The sequence below is a fragment of the Plecotus auritus genome, assembly GCF_963455305.1.
Source record: "Plecotus auritus genome assembly, chromosome: 6".
Taxonomy (NCBI): Eukaryota; Metazoa; Chordata; class Mammalia; order Chiroptera; family Vespertilionidae; genus Plecotus; species Plecotus auritus.
Genome location: NC_137773.1, coordinates 81,970,807 through 81,991,063, shown reverse-complemented (window position 1 = coordinate 81,991,063; position 20,257 = coordinate 81,970,807). Strand labels below are relative to the sequence as shown.

General features: G+C 53.0%; 1 protein-coding gene and 1 pseudogene across 2 annotated transcripts; both read left to right on the top strand.

The window, feature by feature from the left end:
- Positions 1-5,720: 5,720 nt before the first annotated feature.
- Positions 5,721-8,404, top strand: LOC308251693 (small ribosomal subunit protein eS8-like; annotated as a pseudogene). Its single transcript has 2 exons — positions 5,721-6,314; positions 8,312-8,404. The product of its transcript is annotated as a small ribosomal subunit protein eS8-like (transcript).
- Positions 8,405-13,971: 5,567 nt separating this feature from the next.
- CIMAP1D (CIMAP1 family member D) lies at positions 13,972-18,631 on the top strand (the record flags this gene model as incomplete). The annotated part of the gene is made up of 4 exons (XM_080675415.1): positions 13,972-14,098; positions 14,857-14,964; positions 16,898-17,011; positions 18,081-18,631. 4 exons carry the CDS (start codon positions 13,972-13,974, stop codon positions 18,629-18,631), a joined length of 900 nt encoding a protein of 299 aa, XP_080531541.1.
- Between the last annotated feature and the right edge of the window lie 1,626 nt (positions 18,632-20,257).

Sequence of the window (20,257 nt, the reverse complement as noted above, 5' to 3'; positions counted from 1 at the left end):
GTCCCAGCCCCCTCTCCAAGACCCAACATCCTGGCCTTTCCTGCCCCATGACAACACTGGTGCTCTGCAGGGACTTGGGCCAAAGAGGGTGTCCAGGAGAGGGAGCCCTGGAGATGCCTGAACAGGAACACCCTTCTCACCAGCCTGGGCAAGCTCCCCTCACTGGCACCGCTGGTCAGTTGGGGGCCTCGAGGCTTTCTTTCTTTGGGAGTGGGCTGCAGCTATGAGAGCAGGTGGGTCCTTTGGGACCCCTGTCAGGTCCCCCCACCCAGCTCTGGTGCTGGAGGACCCCATACCTGAAATGTCAGCCCAAGTCCTGCCCCTTGGGGTAACTCCCTGTTTTGATGAGTCTTGAGGATGGTGGAAGCCTGGATGGGTCTGTTTAATAAATAACCACACAGAAGGCTCTAGAGTAGGAAGGGCTGTTTCAGTTCATCAGGTCTTCCATCCCGTGCTGGCCCCTGAGCTAAGCTGAGGGGGTGTGGCAGGAGGAGTGACATCCAGGGCACCAAGCTGGGAGGTCAGGACCCCGAATAAATAACTAACAATGCCTGTGAAGACAACATTGTTTGATGAATCTGTTTGTGAGCTGAACCCAAGTTTGGCAAAACAGGCGGTGGCAGGTGGCCATCCTATGGGTCTGCATGCTGCCCATCCCCTCTGGCCATCTGGGGGCCTGAGATTTAAGTCACCAGCAGTGTCAAGGGGAGCGAAGGCTTTGAGTGGTGACACCTGGGTTGGAAGTGGCTAGAAGCTCCCCAGAGACTGCAGCTGGTCCCCCATTGGGGAACAGGGTTCAGGCAAGCAACTCCAAGGGAGATAGGTGTAGGGAGGAGTTTTGAGGGTGCCAAGGCCCCTCACTTGCCCCACAGGGCAGGGAGGCACATCTTGGTGAGAGCGGATTTGGGAGTGCTGGCTCTATCACCCTGAGGATCGGAAGCTTGATCTCTGACCTCAGGCCCTGTGGCTACCTGAGGCCATGCTGTTCTTTGGAAGCAGCTCCTTACTGGGAAATTGCAGGGGGTGGGGTGGGGTGGGTGGGGGGAGAGGAGCCTCAGGAACCCATCACTGGGCTTCTTGTGGGTGTTGGGCCACAGGGCCAAGTGATTGTGCTGATAGATGAAAGGGGCTCTGGGAGCAGATACAGAAGAGGAAGAGTGGCCTGAATGTGGTCTACTTTGGAGAGAGTGGGTGGTGGTGATGAATTAAAATAGAAGGATTTGGCATGGGTAACTGAGCTAGCTTTGGGTCCCATGTGTGCAATTTCCTGTCCCAGACCAGCTGGCTGCACCCTGGATGATTGACCCAGCAGAGAACAACCAGGTAGGTCACAAAACAAACAGGACAGGGCACAGCCATGCGCCACTCTCAGCTACTGACCACCTGAAATGTCATTTAAAATTTATATTTTATTTTTATTATTATTTTTTAAAATACATTTTTATTGATTTTAGAGAGGAAGGGAGAGAGAAAGAAACATCAATGATGAGAATCATTGATCAGCTGCCTCCTGCACGCCCCCTACTGGGTATCAAGCCCTCAACCTGAGCATGTGCCCTTGACCTGAATCGAATCTGGGACCCTCCAGTCTGCAGGCCCACGCTCTATTCACTGAGCCAAACTGGGCGCAATGCTCTCATCATTGATGTTTCTATCTCTTCCTCTCCCTTCCTCTTTGAAATCAATAAAAAAATATATATACTAGAGGCTCGATGCACGAAATTCCTGCAAGAGTAGGCCTTCCTTCCCTCGGCTGCTGGCACCGGCTTTCCTCTGGCACCTGGGACCCGGGCTTCCCTTGCAGCCCCGGCTTCATCTGGAAGGTCGGAAGGTCATCTGGAAGGACGTCTGGTCTAATTAGCATATTATGCTTTTATTATTATAGATATATAAAAAAAGGCATTGCATGGAGTAGTTGGAATGAAATGCTCCGATTGGTCCGTAAGATGCAAATGCTACAGCTGCACAGCTCCAATTGGGTGGGGAACATCTCAGTCCTAGTGGTCAAATTTTGATCCTCGGAGTTCTCTCATAAGAGCGACTCTGTTGCAGAAACACAGTGCAGGAGCCTGACAGCCCAGTCTGTGGCTTTTCTCTAATATGTAGCTTGGCTGAAAGGCCCCTGTAAACAATGGCTGCTAGACTCTGGCTAAGAAATTGGGTCCACTAAGGATTCCTTCTTGGCCAGGTATATTCTTCTCCAGGTCAACATGGGTTAAGTAAAGTACATTTTATTTTATATTTTCTAAAACTAATTTTATTTATGCCACCCATTTCTTTTTTTGTTTTTCAACATGGCTGCTGGAGAATTTAAATGATCTTGTATAGCTCAAATTTCATTTCTGGTGGGCAGGGGGTTCTGGCCCCAGACTAGGTCTGTGGCCCCCCTGGGACACAGAATGGAAATATTCTTGGTCACGTGATGAGCTCCCCTCTCTACCTCACCTCAGGCTGAGACCTGGGAACCCCTGCTGTTTGAAGGGGTTGGGGCAGTGGTTTTCACCTGGGGGTAATTTTGTCCACTCCCCACCCTGGTGGACATTGGGTGATGTTTGGGGACATCAATGGTTATCAAGATTGGAGGTGCTCCTGACATGAGGGGGGTGGGGGCCAAAGGTGCTGTTCGACACCCCATAATGCCCTGAGAATAGTCAGGTCCCAATGCCAGCAGTGCTGGGAATGTCAGAGGCTGGGAAACCCTGGGTGGGAGAGGCCTGACTGTAGAGGGGGAGGGGCTGGGGGGGGGGTGTCTCGGTCAGCGCCCAGACCAGAGCCCTCAGGGAAGTTCTCTGCCAAAGGAGCTTCGTTCAGTTGCAGTGTCTGCACCTGCAACATGAGTGGGGCCAGGGGATTGGGCGGGATGGGAGGCTGACAGCCAGGGCTGGGCGATGAGGTGGGGCCAAATTCAGAGAAGGGTCAAGGTGGAGTTGGGGGTGGATCTGCAGGGAGGGTGGGGAGTCGGGGTTGCAGGACTGTGCCTGGGTGGACCAGTCTGGGTTTGCGGGTCTTGAGTAGGGAATGAGGCCAGGGTTCATCTTCCAAGGCCGACGCTGATTCTCAGCTGGTCTAGATGGGCTGTGGGTGCCCACTGTCAGGGGCAGCGGCGGGGGCGGGGTCCCGTGTCGGGCCGGCCCTCCGGTACTCACGGCACCGCCATCTTTGGATGATCTTCTTGACCAGCAGGACGTTGCGGTTCATCCGCTTCCTCTTGCGGGCATGGTGCACCGGCCGCGGTCCCCGGCTCGGCCCTGTGGGGCTCCCGTATCTGCATCCCGGAGTCGCGCGGGGCCGGGGGGAACTCGGGTCTGGCTTCTACCGCGTCAGCAACTACCGGCTGGACTCAGTCGCCGCTTCTGCTGCTATCGCCGCGCACTCGCGCTCCCTGTCTCTCCCTGCTGCTCCGGTGCACTCCTGGCCTCTGCGGGACTAAACCTCCCAGCATGCTACGGGCGCCGTGGGTCTGCGGCCAGGGGCTTCGTTTCCCACAAGGCCACGCGCACCGCAGGGCCTCTCTAGCTTCCCCCCTTCCCACTCGCCTATCACCCGCATCCCTGCGCCACCTGCACGGCTCGGCTCGGGGACTGGGCATACCAGTGCCACCGCACTTTCCGCCCTCCCTCCCTTCTTTCCTCCCTTCCTCCTCCCCGTTTTTACAAAACCCCGTGCTTCTTTAAACCAACTTCTGTCCCCCAGTGCCCTGGCTGCAATGCATTGGCCCTAGAACCAGGGACAGGGGCAGGTCGTGTTGCCTTGCGGGAGGTTACGGGGAAGGTAAGAAGGTACTGCATCTCTCAACCCAGACGACAGGTGCTCAAGGTGCTGAATGAACGCACAAAGGATGATCCCTGGGACCTGAGTCCGAGGCCATAGTGTTTCTTCTATGTCAGCCCCCCTCCCCCCTCCGCCCCAGGCTGGGATCAGGACACCAGGAGCTGCTCCGGCATCTCGCTATGGGGCTGGGATGATGATAACGGTCGTGTTGTTTGGATGGAGTCATGTTGCTAAGGCATCCAGAGTCTTATTGCCTGGCCAAGGATCAAGGTGCTAGGGAGCAGCCACTGTTTTATCTAAGGTTGAAAAGATGTTTCTGGGAACTGATATAATGCTGTTAGGGACCAGGGTGTGCTGAGGAGTGATTTTGTCAGGAGGGTCCTACTTTGTGAGTATCAGTTGCTACGGACGGACGAGGGTCACTCATTAATTCAACAAATATTTATTTTAAATGTTTTATTTATTGATTTTTAGAGAGAGGAAGGGAGAGAGAGAAACATCAGTTTGTTGTTCCATTTATTTATGCATTCATTGGTTGATTATTGTGTGTGCCCTGACTGGGGATCAAACCCTCAACCTTGGCATATTTTTGAGTGCCAACTAGTTGCCAAGCATTGTCCTAGGTGCCAGGGTGACAGCAGAGAGCAAGGTGGGCAGACCCCTGCCCCAGGAACTTATATTCTAATGGGGCCCAGGGTAACCACAAACATTAAGCATAATAAACAGACAACTGTAAATGTTGAAGGACTGGCATTCCAGGGCAAAAAGCCCTGATTGTGGTGGGTCCTGATTCTTGCATCACAGCTACATCAGCCAGCTTGCAAAACTGCACATTTTACACCTCTGACAAATTCCAGCCCCCCATTGTGCAACAAGTAACTACACTACAAATACACTTAGCTGGGTGCCCCAGCTGGCGATAAGCTAGGTCAGTGGTCGGCAAACTCATTAGTCAACAGAGCCAAATATCAACAGTACAACGATTGAAATTTCTTTTGAGAGCCGAAAACCGATTTCTGCGCATGGGCCACGAAGTTTCAGTCGCACTGTACGTGCACCCCCACACGTGGTATTTTGTGGAAGAGCCACACTCAAGGGGCCAAAAAGCCGCATGTGGCTTGCGAGCCGCAGTTTGCCGACCACTGAGCTAGGAGACAAAAAGTAAAATAGAAGGGGGGTTGGCAATATGCAGCTGGGGCAAGTTGTAGAATCAAGTTGGATGGTCAGAGGAAGATTTGTTCAGATCAACAGGTGTGAGCAACAACTTGAAGGAAGGGAAGAGAATTAGCAAGCATCTGTGTGGGAAAGGATGTACCAAGTAGAAGGTACAGTGAGTGCGAAGGCCCTGAGGCCGGAGCTACCTGGAGCTTTTTAAAAAAATCCTCACCTGAGGATAGGTTTCTATTGATTCTAGAGAGAGAAGGAAGGAAGGGGGGGGGGCAGGAGAGAGAGAGAGAGAAAGAGAGAGAGAGAGAGAGAGAGAGAGAGAGAGAGAGAGAGAGGAACATCGATAAGTTGCCTCCCCCATGCACTCCAACCAGGATCAAACCTGCAATCTGGGTATGTGCCCTGTCTTAGAATCAAACCCTCAGCACTTCAGTGCACAGGACAAGGTTCCAACCAACTGAGCCACACCCGCCAGGGCTACCTGGTGTTTTTTGTTTGTTTATTTGTTTTGTTTTATTTTGAATTTTTATTGACTTCAGAGAGGAAGGGAGAGGGAGAGAGAAATAAAAACACCAATGATGAGAGAATCATTGACCAGCTACCTCCTGCACACCCCACACTGGGGATTAAACCTGTAACCTGGGCATGTGCCCTGACCAGGAATCGAACCGTGACCTCCTGTTTCACAGGTAGACTCTAAACCACTGAGTCACGCCTGGCTGGGTTACCTGGTATGTTTTTAAAAATCAAGTGGGCTGCCTCTTTCTAGGGGATGCTGAGCCATGGGCATCTCTCAGGACAACTGGCACAAGCACCATAAGACCAGGGGCAAGAGAAAGCCCTACCACAAAAATTGAATATATGAGCCGGGGCACCCTGCTGTTACCACTAAGATTGGCCCTTACTGAATACACACAGACTGCAGGCAGGGAGGCAACAAGTACCTTGCCTTGAGGCTGGACATGGGCAACTTCTTCTAGGGCTCCGAGTGTTGTATGTGAAAAACAGGGATTATTGATGTTGTCTACAATGCATCCAACAATGACCTAGTTTGCACCAAAATCCTGGTAAAGAACTGCTTGGTGTTCATTGACAGCACACCCTACTGACAGTGATACAAGTCCCACTATGCACTGCGCCTGGGCCACAAGAAGGAGACCAAGCTAACCACTGAGGAGGAAAATATTTTAGACAAACAAAAAAATCAAAGAAAATTCAGAAAAAAATACGATGAAAGGGAAAAGAATGCCCAAATCAGCAATTTCCTAGAGGAGCAGTTCCAGCAGGGCAAGCTTCTTGCATGCTTTGCTTCAAGACCAGGCCAGTGCCTCACCCAAGTGGTTCAGTGGTTAGAGTGCCAGCCTGGGCACTGGAGGGTATCGGGTTCGAATCCTGGTCAAGGGCACATACCTGGGTGGGTGATTTCCGGACCCCAGTGAAGTGTGTGTGTGTGTGTGTGTGTGTGTGTGTGTGTGTGGCAGCCAATCAATGTGTCTCTCTTATCTTGATGTTTCTCTCTCTCTCTCCTCCTCCTCCCCCTCCCCTTCCTTGGGTAAGGATAAAAAAAGCAGACCAGTGTGGCCATGCAGATGGCTATGCGTTGGAGTTCTAGCTGAGGAAAACCAAAGCCCAGAAAGGCAAATAAATTCTCCTCCCTCCTATCTTAGTTCATGTAATAAACGTGTTTGTTCTCAAAATAAACAAGGGGGGGGGGCGGGCCAGGGGGTAAGGGGCCAGAGGGGCTGTACCAGAGGGATGGATAAAGCCAGAGAGGAGAAAGGACATGGTCAGGTAAGACTTTGTGGGCTCCAGGAAAGCCTGCTGGGACCCCTCTTCAGTCCCCCAGTCCTCTGAACGTGAGCCACCTTTTCCTCTGAACCTCAGTGTCCTCATCTGTAAAATGGGGGCTTGGCAGCCATGCAGCAGGGCACCCAATAGAACAAAGTTGTTTCGGTCCCATATGCAGAGCCAGCTTTTTCTAGGATAGAGGGGTGGGTGGGGGGGTGGCTGGCAGGTTCTCTGTGTCCTAGTCCTCTGGGAAGAACAAGGCTTCCTTGTTAGAGGCCTCACGGAAAAAGGGGCAGGCGGCCACAGAGGCACGTGAGTCTGAGTCAGGAGACTGGCCACTGGACAAAGGACAATTTTGAGGCACTGGGGAGGTGGGAAGTGACAGATCAGGCATGAGCTGACACTGGATGGGGTGGCAGCTCTTGTGAACACCTGGCCTGCCACTTCCTGTGCACCAAGGGCAGAAAACAACGGGTCATCCGATAAACCCAGCCTCCTGGCGGGCGGGTGTGTGTGTGTGTGTGTGTGTCCTTACTTGCAGCCCCAAATGATTTTAGAAAAGGATGCTGAAAACTCAGACCAGCAGCAGCAACAATGTTGATGCGAGATCCCCTTCACCCCTCTCTTCAACAGGTATTTGTTGTGCACGTGCTGTCGGCCAGTGATGTTCTGGACCCTCAGGACACAAGGGGTTCGGCTCCTGCCTCTTCCTGTGCGTGTGCATGTGTGCGTGTTACGTGGAAGAAATGGATAATGAACAACTAAAGAAATCAACAGCCATTTTGACTCTTCCCTTCCTCTTACACCAGACCACGCCCCTCCTCTGCCCCGAATCCTCCCTGGCTCCCACCTCACTTGGGATAAAAGGCCACATGGCCAGAAGCTGAGAGTGGCTTCCAGCTAACTGCCAGCGAGGAGGGGGGGCCCAGTCCTATGGCAACATGTAAATAAATCCTGCGACACCCTGCAGGAGCTGAGCGTGGACCCTTCCCCAGTCCAGCCTAGTAAGGCCCAGTGCTGGCCAACACCATCAATGCGGCCCTAGCAGAGAATCCAGCTCTGCAGCCTGGAAACTGTGAGATAAATAATATACGTGTTGTTTTAAGCCGCTGCTTTTGGGGAGATTTGTTATGACGCATAGACAACCAGCCTACCGGTGTCCACAGGCACCGCCTAGCAGAGCCCCGAACGTACAATTCCAAAATTGAATTCTGGGTCTTCTCCTAAAACCTGCACCTCCCCGCTCCTGCCTCTTCCCCCTCCTCCTTACAGCGGCTCCATGCTCCCGGTTCTGAGGCCCAAATCCTCGAGGCGGCCTGAATACACCTGATTTCCTCAATCTCCACCCCGAACGCACACCTGTCGGTTCCAGTTTAAGAACACACCCAGAACCCACTCGTTTATCACCCCCATCCTCCACCTCCATCTAGGTGGAACCCACCATCCTTCTCCCCCCTCACCACCAACCTCCCACCTCCTGTCCCCTTTTCCCTCTCCCCCAACCTCCCGCACTTTCCCTCCGGGACCAGGCAGTCCCCTCTACCGTGGTCTCCCGGCGCCGCCCACGGCCTGTTCTCCCTCGCAGCCACCAGAAGGCGCCTGTGAGCAGCTGAGTCAGATTTGGCCCTCGGACTCCACAGCCTGTCCTCCCGGCAGTAGCCACCAGAGGATGCGATGAGCACCGAGTGGGCAGGCTCCTGCTCTGTCCACAGCCCTCATGGCTCCCACGTCCCTCTGGGTAATAGCCCAAGTCCTCCCGCGCCAAAAGGACCCTGCACGACCTGCCCTGTCACCTCCTTGCCCTCACTTCCTCCCTCTCACCCCTTCACTCATTCCGTTCCAGCCACCTGGGCCTTCCTGCTGTTCCTCCGACATGCCAGGCACCGGCCAGCCTCAGGCCTTTGACGGGCTGTGTGACCTCTGCTCAGCAAGCCCTTTCTCCAGACGCCCCCCGCCCCCTCACCTCTTTCAGGTCTCTTATCCAATGTCAACTTCTTAGCGAGGCTCCCCCTGACCACCCATTTCTTTCTTTTTTAAAAAGTATATCTTTATTGATTTCAGAGAGGAAGGAAGAGGGAGAGAGAGACAGAAACATCAATGATGAGAGAGAATCATTGATTGGCTGCCCCCTGCAAGCTCCCGACTGGGGACCAAGCCCACAACCCGGGCATGTGCCCTTGACCAGAACCAAACCTGGGACCATTCAATTAGCAGGCCAACGCTCTATCCACTGAGCCAAACCAGCTAGGGCCTGACCACCCATTTCAAACTGCAAACTCCCCACACCTCCAACCCTCCTGGTTCTTGATCTTTTTTCACGGCACTCCTTACCTTCCAAAGTAATGTAAAATTCAGTGATTGGCCACTCGTGACCAAACGGTGAGGAAGGGAGTTTCCGTGTTTTGTTCATACCTACCAGTGCGGGGCACATAGTGGGAAGACAAATAAATACTGGCTGAATCAGTAACCAGGATAAGGCTATAATTTAGGGAGCACCAACTGTATCAGTCCTTCAGAATCCTGAGGCCCAGGGAGGTGCCGTTCCTTCCCTGGATCTTCACACTCTCACTCCCAATCCAGGTTCCTTTTGTCTTTTCCTCTGATTAGCTCTCTTCTGTCAATGAGTCAGACTGAAATAAAAGCATGGCTTGTTTGCCCAGCAGGTGTGGCTCAGTGGTTGAGCGTTGACCCATGAGGCAGGAGGTCACAGTTTGATTCCCAGTCAGGGCACATGCTCAGGTTTCGGGGCCGTTCCAGTAGGCAGTCAATAGATGATGCTCTCTCATCATTGATGTTTCTCTCTCTCTCCCCCTTCCTCTCTCTGAAATCAATAATAAAAAACCCCACCATGTGGGGAGTGTGCAGGAGGCAGCTGATTGATGTTTCTCTCTCATCGATGTTTCTACCTCTCTGTCCCTCTCCCTTCCTCTCTGTAAAAAAAATCAATAAAAAATATATTTAAAAAAAACAACCACAAAAAAACCCCACCATAGCTTGTTTGCACATGCTTTAAATGAAATAGCAGCTCATTTGCATGCCATTTATTTGGCAGCTGGGGAAGAGCTCTGAGCTAAATGTGAGTCACAGACAGAAGGGGTGCCATCGGGCGCCATCATTGGGGGACCCGAGGACTGAAGTGGGGCTGATCTCTGTCTGGTGAGGTGGCCGGGCCCTCATGTCCTCAAAGTTGCCCTTCACAGGCTCAGCTGGCCATTCCACTCTGCCCTTGCTTTCGGTTCCTTCCCGAGTTACAATGGGGAAACCGAGGCAATCAGGGCCAAGCCCCAGCTGAATCCTGGAAGGTGGTCATAGTTTCCCTTCAGTGGGAAACGGAGGCAGTTGGGTCTGAGTTCCGGCTGGAATCAGTGTCTCCAGTGATCTGCACTGCATGCTGGCTGATGCAGCCTGGGCTGGTTTTGGGAAGCAACCTGCAGAGGGACATCTGTCTTTTCTGTGCCTGGCTGACCTCAGTGGTGGGGTCCCTGGGCTCCTGCACTTCTGGCCAGTTTTGGTCAATGGGAGGCTCTGACTGGCAGGAGGAGAGAGAGAGTTTGGGGTATTTTTCTGTCATCTCCCTCCTCAGTGTCTAGTTCTGTCCACAGCTCTGAAGTTTCTGCTGTTTCTGGAAAAAATCAAATGGCTTGTCCAATGTGGGGGGCCCACAGGGGACTGAGGCTGGAGCCAACTGTGGGCTCATTTGCTGGTCAAGGCATCCAGGTGGAGGGAGGACACGTAGAGGCATCCAGGTGGAGGGAGGACAGGTGCAGGCCCTGAGGTGGAAACTGTCTTAGTGGTTCATGGAATAATAAGCCAGCTGACGTGGGAGTGGAGGAGCGAGGATTGAGGGGTGGAGGTGAGGGCAGAGGGGACTAGAGAGCCTTGTGTGACAATGAGGACTTGACTTTTATTCTTAGGGCCACAGGAATCCACCGTGACCTTGGGCACAACCAGAAAGCCGAGCTGGGATTAGAACCTAGAAGAAGCCCTTGACTCTCAGCTTTGATTACAAAGTCCTGGGTTCAAGTCCCAGTTCTGCTGATGAGTTACTGAGGGACCTACACATGTTATATGCACTCTCTGAGCCTGTTTGTCCGTCTGTGACCAAAGGTGAGGTTCAGTCACAGCGCCTTCCTCAGGGAGATGCTGTGATAATTAAAGATGATGCACATACAGAATGTGCATGTGGGCCATGTGCACACTCTGATGTGTGGGTCTGCAGGGATGTGCCTCTTGTATTCCTGATGTTGTATCTCTTCCTCTTCGTCCCTTGATCAGTCTGGCTAGAGGTTTATCAAATTTGTTGATTCCTTTAAAGAACCAGCTTTTTTTTGGGGGGGGGGGAGGGTAGTTAATTCTTTCTACAGTTTCATATTTCATGCATTTCTGCTATTGCATTTTTGTTTGTTTTGTGTGTTTTTTTTTAAAACATATTTTATTGCTTTTTTACAGAGAGGAAGGGAGAGCGATAGAGAGTTAGAAACATCAATGAGAGAGAAACATCGATCAGCTGCCTCCTGCACACCTCCCACTGGGGATGTGCCCGCAACGAAGGCACATGCCCTTGACTGGAATCGAACCTGGGACCTTTCAGTCCGCAGGCCGACGCTCTGAAACATCAATCCACTGAGCCAAACCAGTTAGGGCTGTTTTGTGTGTTTTTTGTTAATCCTCACCTGAGGATATTTTTCCCATTGATTTTTTTTTTTTTTTTTTGGGAGAGTGGAAGGGAGGGGGAGAGACAGAGAAGAAACATTGATGTATGAGACACACATTGATTGTTTGCCTCCCACACAAGCCTCAAGCGGACACTGGGGGTTGAACCTGCAACCAAGGTATGTGCCCTTGACTGGAATCGAACCTGCGACCCTTCAGTCCTTGAGCTGATGCTGAGCAAAATTGGCTAGGGCTCTGCTGTTACGTTTTTTATCCCCTTCCTGCCACTTACTCTTCTTTTTCTAACTTCTAAAAATTTGATTTTTTTTAGAGAGAGGAAGGGGGAGAGAGAGAGAGAGAGAGAGAGACCTTGATGTGAGAGAGAAACATTAATTGGCTGCCTCCTGCATGCCCCTACCAGGGATTGAGCCTGCAACCCTGGCATGTACCCTGACCAGGAACCAAACCCGCCACTCTTTGGTGTATGGGATGATGACACTCCAATGAACTGAGCCACATCAGCCAGGGCCTTTCTCAAAAATTTTAAGGTGAAACCTTTGGTCATTGATTTTAAGATTTCTTTTTCTTTTCTAATACAAGCATTTAAGACTTGTTTTATAACCTTTTACATAGACAGTAACATTTTTATTAAAAAGTTTAAAAATGACAGAATGTATTAAAATTACATTGTGGAGTGAATTGTATGGTATGTGATTATCCTATACTAGAGGCCCGATGCACGAAGATTCTTGCAAGAATGGGCCTTCCTTCCCCTGGCTGCTGGTACCGCCTTTGCTCTGGCCAGAGCCACCTTTCCGCCTTCCCACGCTGCCCAGAGGCCCGGAGCAGCTGGGGCGGTGCAGAACGCCTGCATCGTTGCCCTGGGCAGTGCCTGCATATGCAAATTAACCCACCATATTTGTTGGGTTAATTTGCATATGCACTCCTGATTGGCTGGTGGGCATCATGAAGTTATGGTCAATTTGCATGTTACTCTTTTGTTAGTGTAGATAATAAAAGCCTAATATGCAAATCAACCGAACAGTGGAACAACTGGTGTAACAACGGTCGCTATGATGCACACTGACCACCAGGGGGCAGACACTGCAAGAACTGCCCCCAGCCAGTAGGCCCTAGGCCCGCCAAGGTGGGTGCCAGCAGGGCCCCCCAATTGCCCTGCCGGTTGCCCTACAGATCAGCCCTGATCACTGGCCAGGCCTAGGGACCCTACCCATGCACGGATTTCATGCACCAGGCCTCTAGTAACTCTATAAAGTTGTTAAAACATTACAGTTCAAAGGGCCCGACAATATAGCCACAAACAAGGATACCATGGAAGAGACAGGATTGTATTCTGTTCAGCCAAGTTTTCCTGAGCCCTGTCTTGCAGCCTGACATAGCAGTAGCCTTCGGTGAGCAGGGATGTTACTCTAGATTGGGCTGGAATAAATCCTTGTGGGCTCCTGGGAGGTAGTGGCTGTTCTGGAGGACCACACTACCTCCTCGCCATCCTTGCTCCTGCCCCAGAGCCTTTGCACAGCCATTCTGTATCCTCTTCTCTTACCTTCTCAGTGCAGTGACCTCTCATCCTCCCCTAAAAGAACTCGGCGCCTCCCTCATTGCCATCTTGGACTCCTGACCCCGCTCTGTGTTTTACAACACATTTAACACCTTGTAATATACTACACTCATCTATTAATTTATCATTTTAAAAAATATTTTTATTGATTTCAGAGAGGAAGGGAGAGGGAGAGATAGAAACATCAATGATGAGAGAGAATCATTGATCGGCTGCTTCCTGCACGCCCCACACTGGGGATTGAGCCCAAAACCTGGGCATGTTCCCTGACCAGGAATCAAACTGTGACCTCCTGGTCAACCTCTGAGCCACGCTGGCTGGGCTATTGTTTATTTTCTCTTTCTCCTTCCAAGAACATCAGCTCCCTGTCTGTCTGTCCTGTTGTGTCTTCACCAACCCAAACAAAATCTAGTACACAGTTGGTGCTCATTAAGTGATTGTTGGATAAAGGAAGGAAGGAAAAAGGAAAGGAAGGGAAAAAGGAAGTAGGTAAGCTTCTTGACCCAGAGTGGCAAACTTGCTGTATGACCTTGAGTGGTGCCTCAGTTTCCCCAGGTGTAGAAATGGGGCCATGCAGTCCATGACCTCACCAGTCCCTCCCACTACAAGGCTGTGGGTGTTGTGTTTGTGGCTCCAGCTCCCCCGGGGCCTGCTCTGGCCCCAGCTGCCCAGCTCCACCGTCTCCCAGGGGACCCGCTCTGCTGACACCGGACTCTTTCCTGGACTGTCCAGCCATCTGGCCGACACTCGATCCCAGCCCCACTTCCAGGCCAGCGTCTGCCTACCAGCCCACTTGGGCCAGGGCCCCAAGACTCCCTGCTGAAGGACAAGGGGCTGTCTGTGCGGTCCCTGGGAGGGTGTGGTGAGGCCAGGGCTCTGCCAACACAGGCAGAAGCCTTGAGGACTGGGGACGGTGCTGGACCCTGCGACCCAGAGCCACTGCGGTTGAGGAGACAGCATCAAGTGTCAGCGCTGCCTAGCCCTGGGCTCCCTGCAGCCCACCCCTGCTCACCATGGGGACCCTCAGCTGCGACCCCACTCCACGGCAGACGCCAGCATCCCTGGGTCGGCGGTGTACAGAGTGCCAGATTCCAGAGACCGGCCTGAGGAAGACCTGCAGGATGGCCACCTTGGAGAACGGTACATGCAGGCCGTGGAGGAGGGGGGCCATGGCGGTGGGACCCCTTCTGGGAGCCTCTGAGGAGTCCCTGCCCTTCCCCAAACCTCAGTTTTCTGCCCAGTAGGATGGGTGTGAACATAGTGCTTCCATGACCCTGCATATGCCTCCACCCACCAAGAACTGAGCATTTTATGGGCCACATACCCTTCTAGGTGCTGAGGGTACAGCCATGAACCAAACAGCCAAGGGCCCTGGGGGGACAGACGCCAGGCAAAGCACTGGGAGGAGTTTGTGGTATATTAATCAGCGAGCTGAATGTTCCAACTGTGACGTTCACTGTGGGATCTCAGTTTGGGTTCTGGATCGTGCCTCAGTTTCCCTGTCTGTAACAAAACATCTGGAGTCAGGCTCCATGGCTGGGTTTCCTGGCTCTTGCAGCACTGACATTCTTGCAGAGGCCGTCAAACATTGCAACGGGATATCTCTGTGTCTGGGCCTCAGTTTCCCCACCTGTGACAGCACATTTCTGTGTCTAGGTCTCAGCCATCCCATCCCCTGTGCCCTTAGGTGGGAGGAGGCTGTTGGCTTCGCAGCCCCTCCCCCTGTGATTCATGTTTGACTCATAATGCTTGTTTGCAGCAGGCAGCCCCTGCTCTCCCCACCCCTGCCATGGAGGGTGGCTGGGAGCCTGGGTGGGGGCACAGGGCTGGGCCCTGAGCTCCCCACCATGTTTCAGGGGACCTAGGCCCAGACCGTGATCTGAGGGCTTTGGTCACAGGGTCCGGGCCAGGCTTGTACGCCCTGCCATCCACTGTTGGCTACATCAACCACGACTGCACCAGGGTGGCCAGTCCTGCCTACTCCCTCCTCCGGAGGCCCAGCGAGGGTAAGGCCAGTGGTGGGCAGGGAGGTGGGGGTGGGAGAAGGGGTTCTGAGAGGCCTCCTGAACCTCTAACCTCCCTCCAGGGAGCACTGTCTCACTGGATAGATCTAGGCCCTAATGAGGGAGGCAGGGATCCAGGTGGGTTGCTATGGGACTTCAGGAAGCTGCTGAACCTCTCTGGTCCTCTGCTTCCTTATGGAGGAAGGGAGTGCAAGAATAGTGTGGTGGGTAGGACCTGCATTTGCCTTCCTCACTTAGCACATTTCTTGCCACTTGACTGCTCTGAGCGTCAGGTTCCTCCTCTGTAAACAATGACAATACGCTTCTTGCACACACAGTTGTCAGGATTAAATAAACATTAGGTGTCTGGAGATGTTTATTAAGTGAGGGTTAAATGCCTTAAAAGTAGCTACAATGCTGGGTATCTGGTCAGTGCTTAGGAGAGAGGCCCCGGAGAGTGAGCACCTGCTTCAGTTGCTCCATCAACAAGCCAGGGGCTCTCCAGGCCTTGCTTACCTCACAGCGTGTGGTGAGAGTAGAGTGAAAATTCCTTGTCAAGCCAGGGGTGGCGAGACCGAAGGAAGTGGGGCTCACCTAGTCAGTGGGTGACCTGACCTCTGTGATGTCCACTTCCCTCCCAGCCAGAATGTGTGAGGGAACACCAAGTGCAGGGATGCTGGTGGCTCCCAGCTGTCCATCCTATCAGTTATCCAGCAAGCCTGTACCCTTCATATCAGTGACCACAAACTCCATCAGCCCATTTTCTAGAGCTGCTCTGAGGTCCCAAGTAGGCCAGGGTCAGGGCCCAGAAGGGTCCCATGTGGGGACTTTGATTCACATGGACAGAGGCTTGGTGGGAGGGAGCAGCTGGCAGACACACTTTCAGAATCAGCAAATATCTCAAACCAAAAGAGAGAGAACTAAAGAAGTGCAAGGGGGCCCAGAAGGCAAGTGAGGGAGTCAGTGTCACATCTGTCACCAGGAAGGTTAAAAACTTAGCCTATGACCCCGAGGAACCTGTGTCCCCGACTCTATTTCTAGGACACACCTGGGAAATCAGGGTGGGGGTGGTTAGTGTAGATGTTGCTGAATGTTCAGGGACTTCTTGGAGGTGGAGGCATGGGATCTGGGCTTTATAGGATGAGTAGGAGTTCGCTGGAGGCCCCAGGAGGAGAAGGGGACTCCAGGCAGAGTTTGTAGCAGAGGCAAAAGCCTGGAGGTGGGAAATGAGAGGCGTCGGGATGTGCTCATTTATCAAGAACGTACTTCAGTGTGTGCATGGTGCCATTTGTGTGCACATACATATGTAAATCAATTAATACTTGTCAAACCTACCATACACTTATATCTGGTTGTGCTTATAAATGGTAATGACAACCACAGTTATTGGTCCCAATTACTAAGTGCCAGGCTCTGGACCACTCCTCCCATGGATGCTTTCACTTGTCAAGCTTCTCATCCTACTCCTGAGGAAAAAGAGGCTTTTGACAGGCCCAGTGACAGCTCAGAGAGGCCTTGCTAGGATTTAAATGTGACCTAGAGCCCTTCCCTTAAGCTTCTCACATGCCAACAAGCCCAGGCATTAAAAGGAGCCCCTCAGAACCTTAGTGAGAGCCTAGTTACTCTCACTTTATGTACAGTTCTAACCAACCCATGAGCTGGTTTCTCTAGAACTGCTCCCCTAGCTCATGGCAGAGGAGAGGTGGAGGGGTGGACAGCGTTGATCGGGAAGGCACAGGAGTGCTCAAGACAAAGTAAAGCTGAGATCCAGGTCCCCGGTCAGGGCAATCAGACCTCAGGAGGCTTAGGTCTCTGCTCTCCAAGATGGGGCTGTGGGTGACTGGAGGGTGGAAGGGCCTCAGGGTAACCAGGGGCACTGAATGGGGATAGTGGGGCCATCAGGGATGTATTCAGGACCCTGGACTCCTCCCTCCAGCATCTCCACAGGACTCCAGCCCTGGGCCAGTCTACTTCCTGGACCCAAAAGTCACCCGGTTTGGCCGAATCTGCGCTCCTGCCTACTCCATGCAGGGCAGGGGCAAATCTCGGGGTGAGTATCTGGCCTATGCTACCCCAAGAGGACCCTGTCCCTTCAGGGTCTCAGTGACTGTCCTGCCTCTGTCTTCTTCTTCCCCTCCTATCCCCAAGCTCTTAGAACTTCAGTGTCTTTGCAATGATGAAATTGAAGACTTCAGAAGAGGGGCTGGGGGCCCTAAGAGAACCTGAATGAGTGAAGTGGGCCAAGGTGATGGTGACCTGGGCATCTGGGGCTCACCCTCAGCATCAGGAGACAACAGGGTGCAGCGGGTACTGTGGCAAATGTGGAAATCCCCTTCACAGGCTGCAAACAGCTTACTGTCACCTAAAGTTTTAATTACCCGACTCCAGTCTCCTGTCCACTCACCCTTTCATCTTTGCACCTATCACCCATCTACTCATTCACTCAGATTCATTCATCCGTCTGCCCAGCTATCTACTCATCAACCTACCCACCCATTCACCTGTTCATATCCATCAACCTACCCACCTATTGATCCATTTACCCATCTACTGATCCATCCATCCAGGATCTATCAATCCATCTATCTATATACCCATGGATCCATTCATCTACTCACCCAACCTTTCACCACCCATCCTTTATTCATTCATCCTCCCAAACATATATTAGGCCAATTGCTGGGAGTTGAAATTTGACAGGTCCTTGCTTTCTTATGAGATCTCAGACTGGTGGAATTAGACTTAGGTGGGGACCATCCCTTCAGTGTGGCCATGTCTGGGGAGAGGGGAAGAATCAGGCCATGGGACCCCTAGAAGGGCTGTGGCAAAGGCAGCCGGGAGGAGGGACTTTGGGGCTCTGGAGGGATGAGAAGCAGCTCCTGGGAGGTGGGAATGGGAAAAAGAAGGCTTGCCTGGCAGAGGGTTGATCTTGGGCAAAGACCTGGAGGCTTGAAAGAGAACACACTGTGTGGCAAGGTAGGGAAGAAGGAGCAGTAACTCGGGGCTTCTTCAGAAGTGCTGTGAGCTCCGGGGTGCATGTGGGCAATGGGGAGCCATGCAAGGTCTTTGATCAGGGGAGCACTCTGTCCATCGCCAAACCTCCTGCCCCATTCTCACAGGTCTGGAGGTGACACCCGGCCCTGGGGCCTACAGCCCGGAGAAGGTGGCCCCCATGCGCCAGCGGACCCCCCCGGCTTTCACCCTGGGCTCCCGCCTGCGTCCACCGCCCCTGGACACCTCAGCCCCCGCCCCCAATGCCTACACTCTGCCATCTCTCTGGGGTGCCCAGATCTTCATCAAGCCCAGTAGCCCCAGCTACACAGTGGTGGGCCGCACACCCCCTGCCCGCCCACCACAGGACCCCACTGAGATACCAGGCCCAGGCCAGTATGAGAGCTCAGACCCCAATGCCTACCGCCAGCGCCCGCCTGCCTTCACCATGCTGGGGCGGCCCCGGGCCCCAAGTCCCCTGGATGAGACTCCTGGCCCTGGCACCCACAGCCCTGAGCGGGTTACTGTGACCAAAGCCAGAGCCCCGGCATTCACCATGGGCATCCGGCACTCCAAACGGGCCACCACCATGACCCCGGACACACCAGCACCCTTCCGCCTTTGGGGGACAGAATGCAGGCCAACACCTGGGCTAAGCCTCAGATTTCCTACACCCTGAAGTGGGGTGTGGGCAGGCCCCGCCTGGGCCTGACTTTGGCTGGGGTGGGATGGCTTAGAGAAGCTGGGGGAGGGGGAGGAACCTCCCTCCTTCCACTTTTCTGAACTGTCTGAGATCCTTCTAGGCCACCTGCGTCCTCCAGTCCCTGGGGCCTGTGACCCCATGGCCCTGTGCAGGGTGAGCCTCCTTCCAGCGCCCCAGTTTCTTCTCTCCTGGTCATGCCAGGCCAAGCAAGGCCAGGCAGAGAAAGAGACACCCCTGGCTCTCCCCAGTGGCTGGCTGGAGACGGAGCTTCCTGTGTCCTAGAACTTGGTGTCCACACTGCTAGGACCTGGGTCCCCAACACAGCTCAGGTTTCTGCCAAACTTGGGATCTAAACTGTTACTCATGGAAGACAGCTTCCTGCCCTGATCCCAGCCCAAAATCAGGCTGGAAGTAGTCCTGATGCTCTCCCCTCCCCATCCCACCCTCTAGCTGTTTGCCAATAAATCTCTGTGGCATCAAGAGCTGTCAGCAGCGCACACGCACGCACGCACGTTCATTTAACCCAGGGTCTAGTTACATCACAGAAGATCTGAAACACTGCTGTCAACATCCAGACCCCCAACTCTGCAACACCTTGGAGTCTGGATGGGACCAGAGAAGGAATCCAGAGCTGGGCGAAGCCCAGAGGTAGAGGCAGAGCTTGGAGTGGGGGGAGCCAGTTAGGCTTCTTGGAAGAGGGGACATTGAAGCTAGGTTTTGAAGGATGCATAGGAGTTTGATATATTCTACAATGTGCCAGATGTTGATAAAGATCATTTAAGCTTCACAGTAACTCAGGAGTTAGGTGATGTTTACCGAAAGGAAATGGTGCTTCAGAGATTGGATACTTGTCTAAGGGCACACTATAAGCCTTAGTGTTTGTCTGATGCCAGGATTTGAATTCTGGCCATTGGGCTCTGTTCCTGCCATTCTTTCCTAGGGACGGAAAGGAAACACACACGTGGATGATGTCATGTGACCAAGCCCTCTGTGTGATGACACCTGAGCCTAGGCCTTAAAAACTCCGACCCAGAAAGACCCTAACTCAGGAACTTGGGAGGAATAAACTGCCATTGCATTTTCCTGAAGGCGATGGTCCCAGCGACAGCACCACAGGGAGACCCCAGAGGGGACCTAGGGTGGGTGTTCGCTCTCTCCTAACTCTGTCCCCTTCCCCAGCCTGGGGGTGCCAAAGTTGAACACACACATCCCTTGGACACACACCAAAACCCCTACATACACATGGACACACACCAGGACCCTGCACACCCACACTGAAATGCACATGACCCCCTAACATATACCTGGGGAGGACCCAGAACCCGTCTGCATGTTCACATCTGCACACAATATACACACAACCTGATCCTCACAGTCCACATGTATGTAAACCACAACAGAGACACACAGCACACACAAGTCCAGATAGGGGCTCCCAACCCCTATAAGCCTTACCCTGAGTCTACACAGACCCAAAGGCCACGCCCTCTGCACTCATTCACCCCAGACCCCGTGGACGTGGACTCACAATGGCGACTACAGTGTGACACTCGGGCAGCATCACCGCCTCCCCGCCCCCCACTCCCACCGGTTATGGGCCAA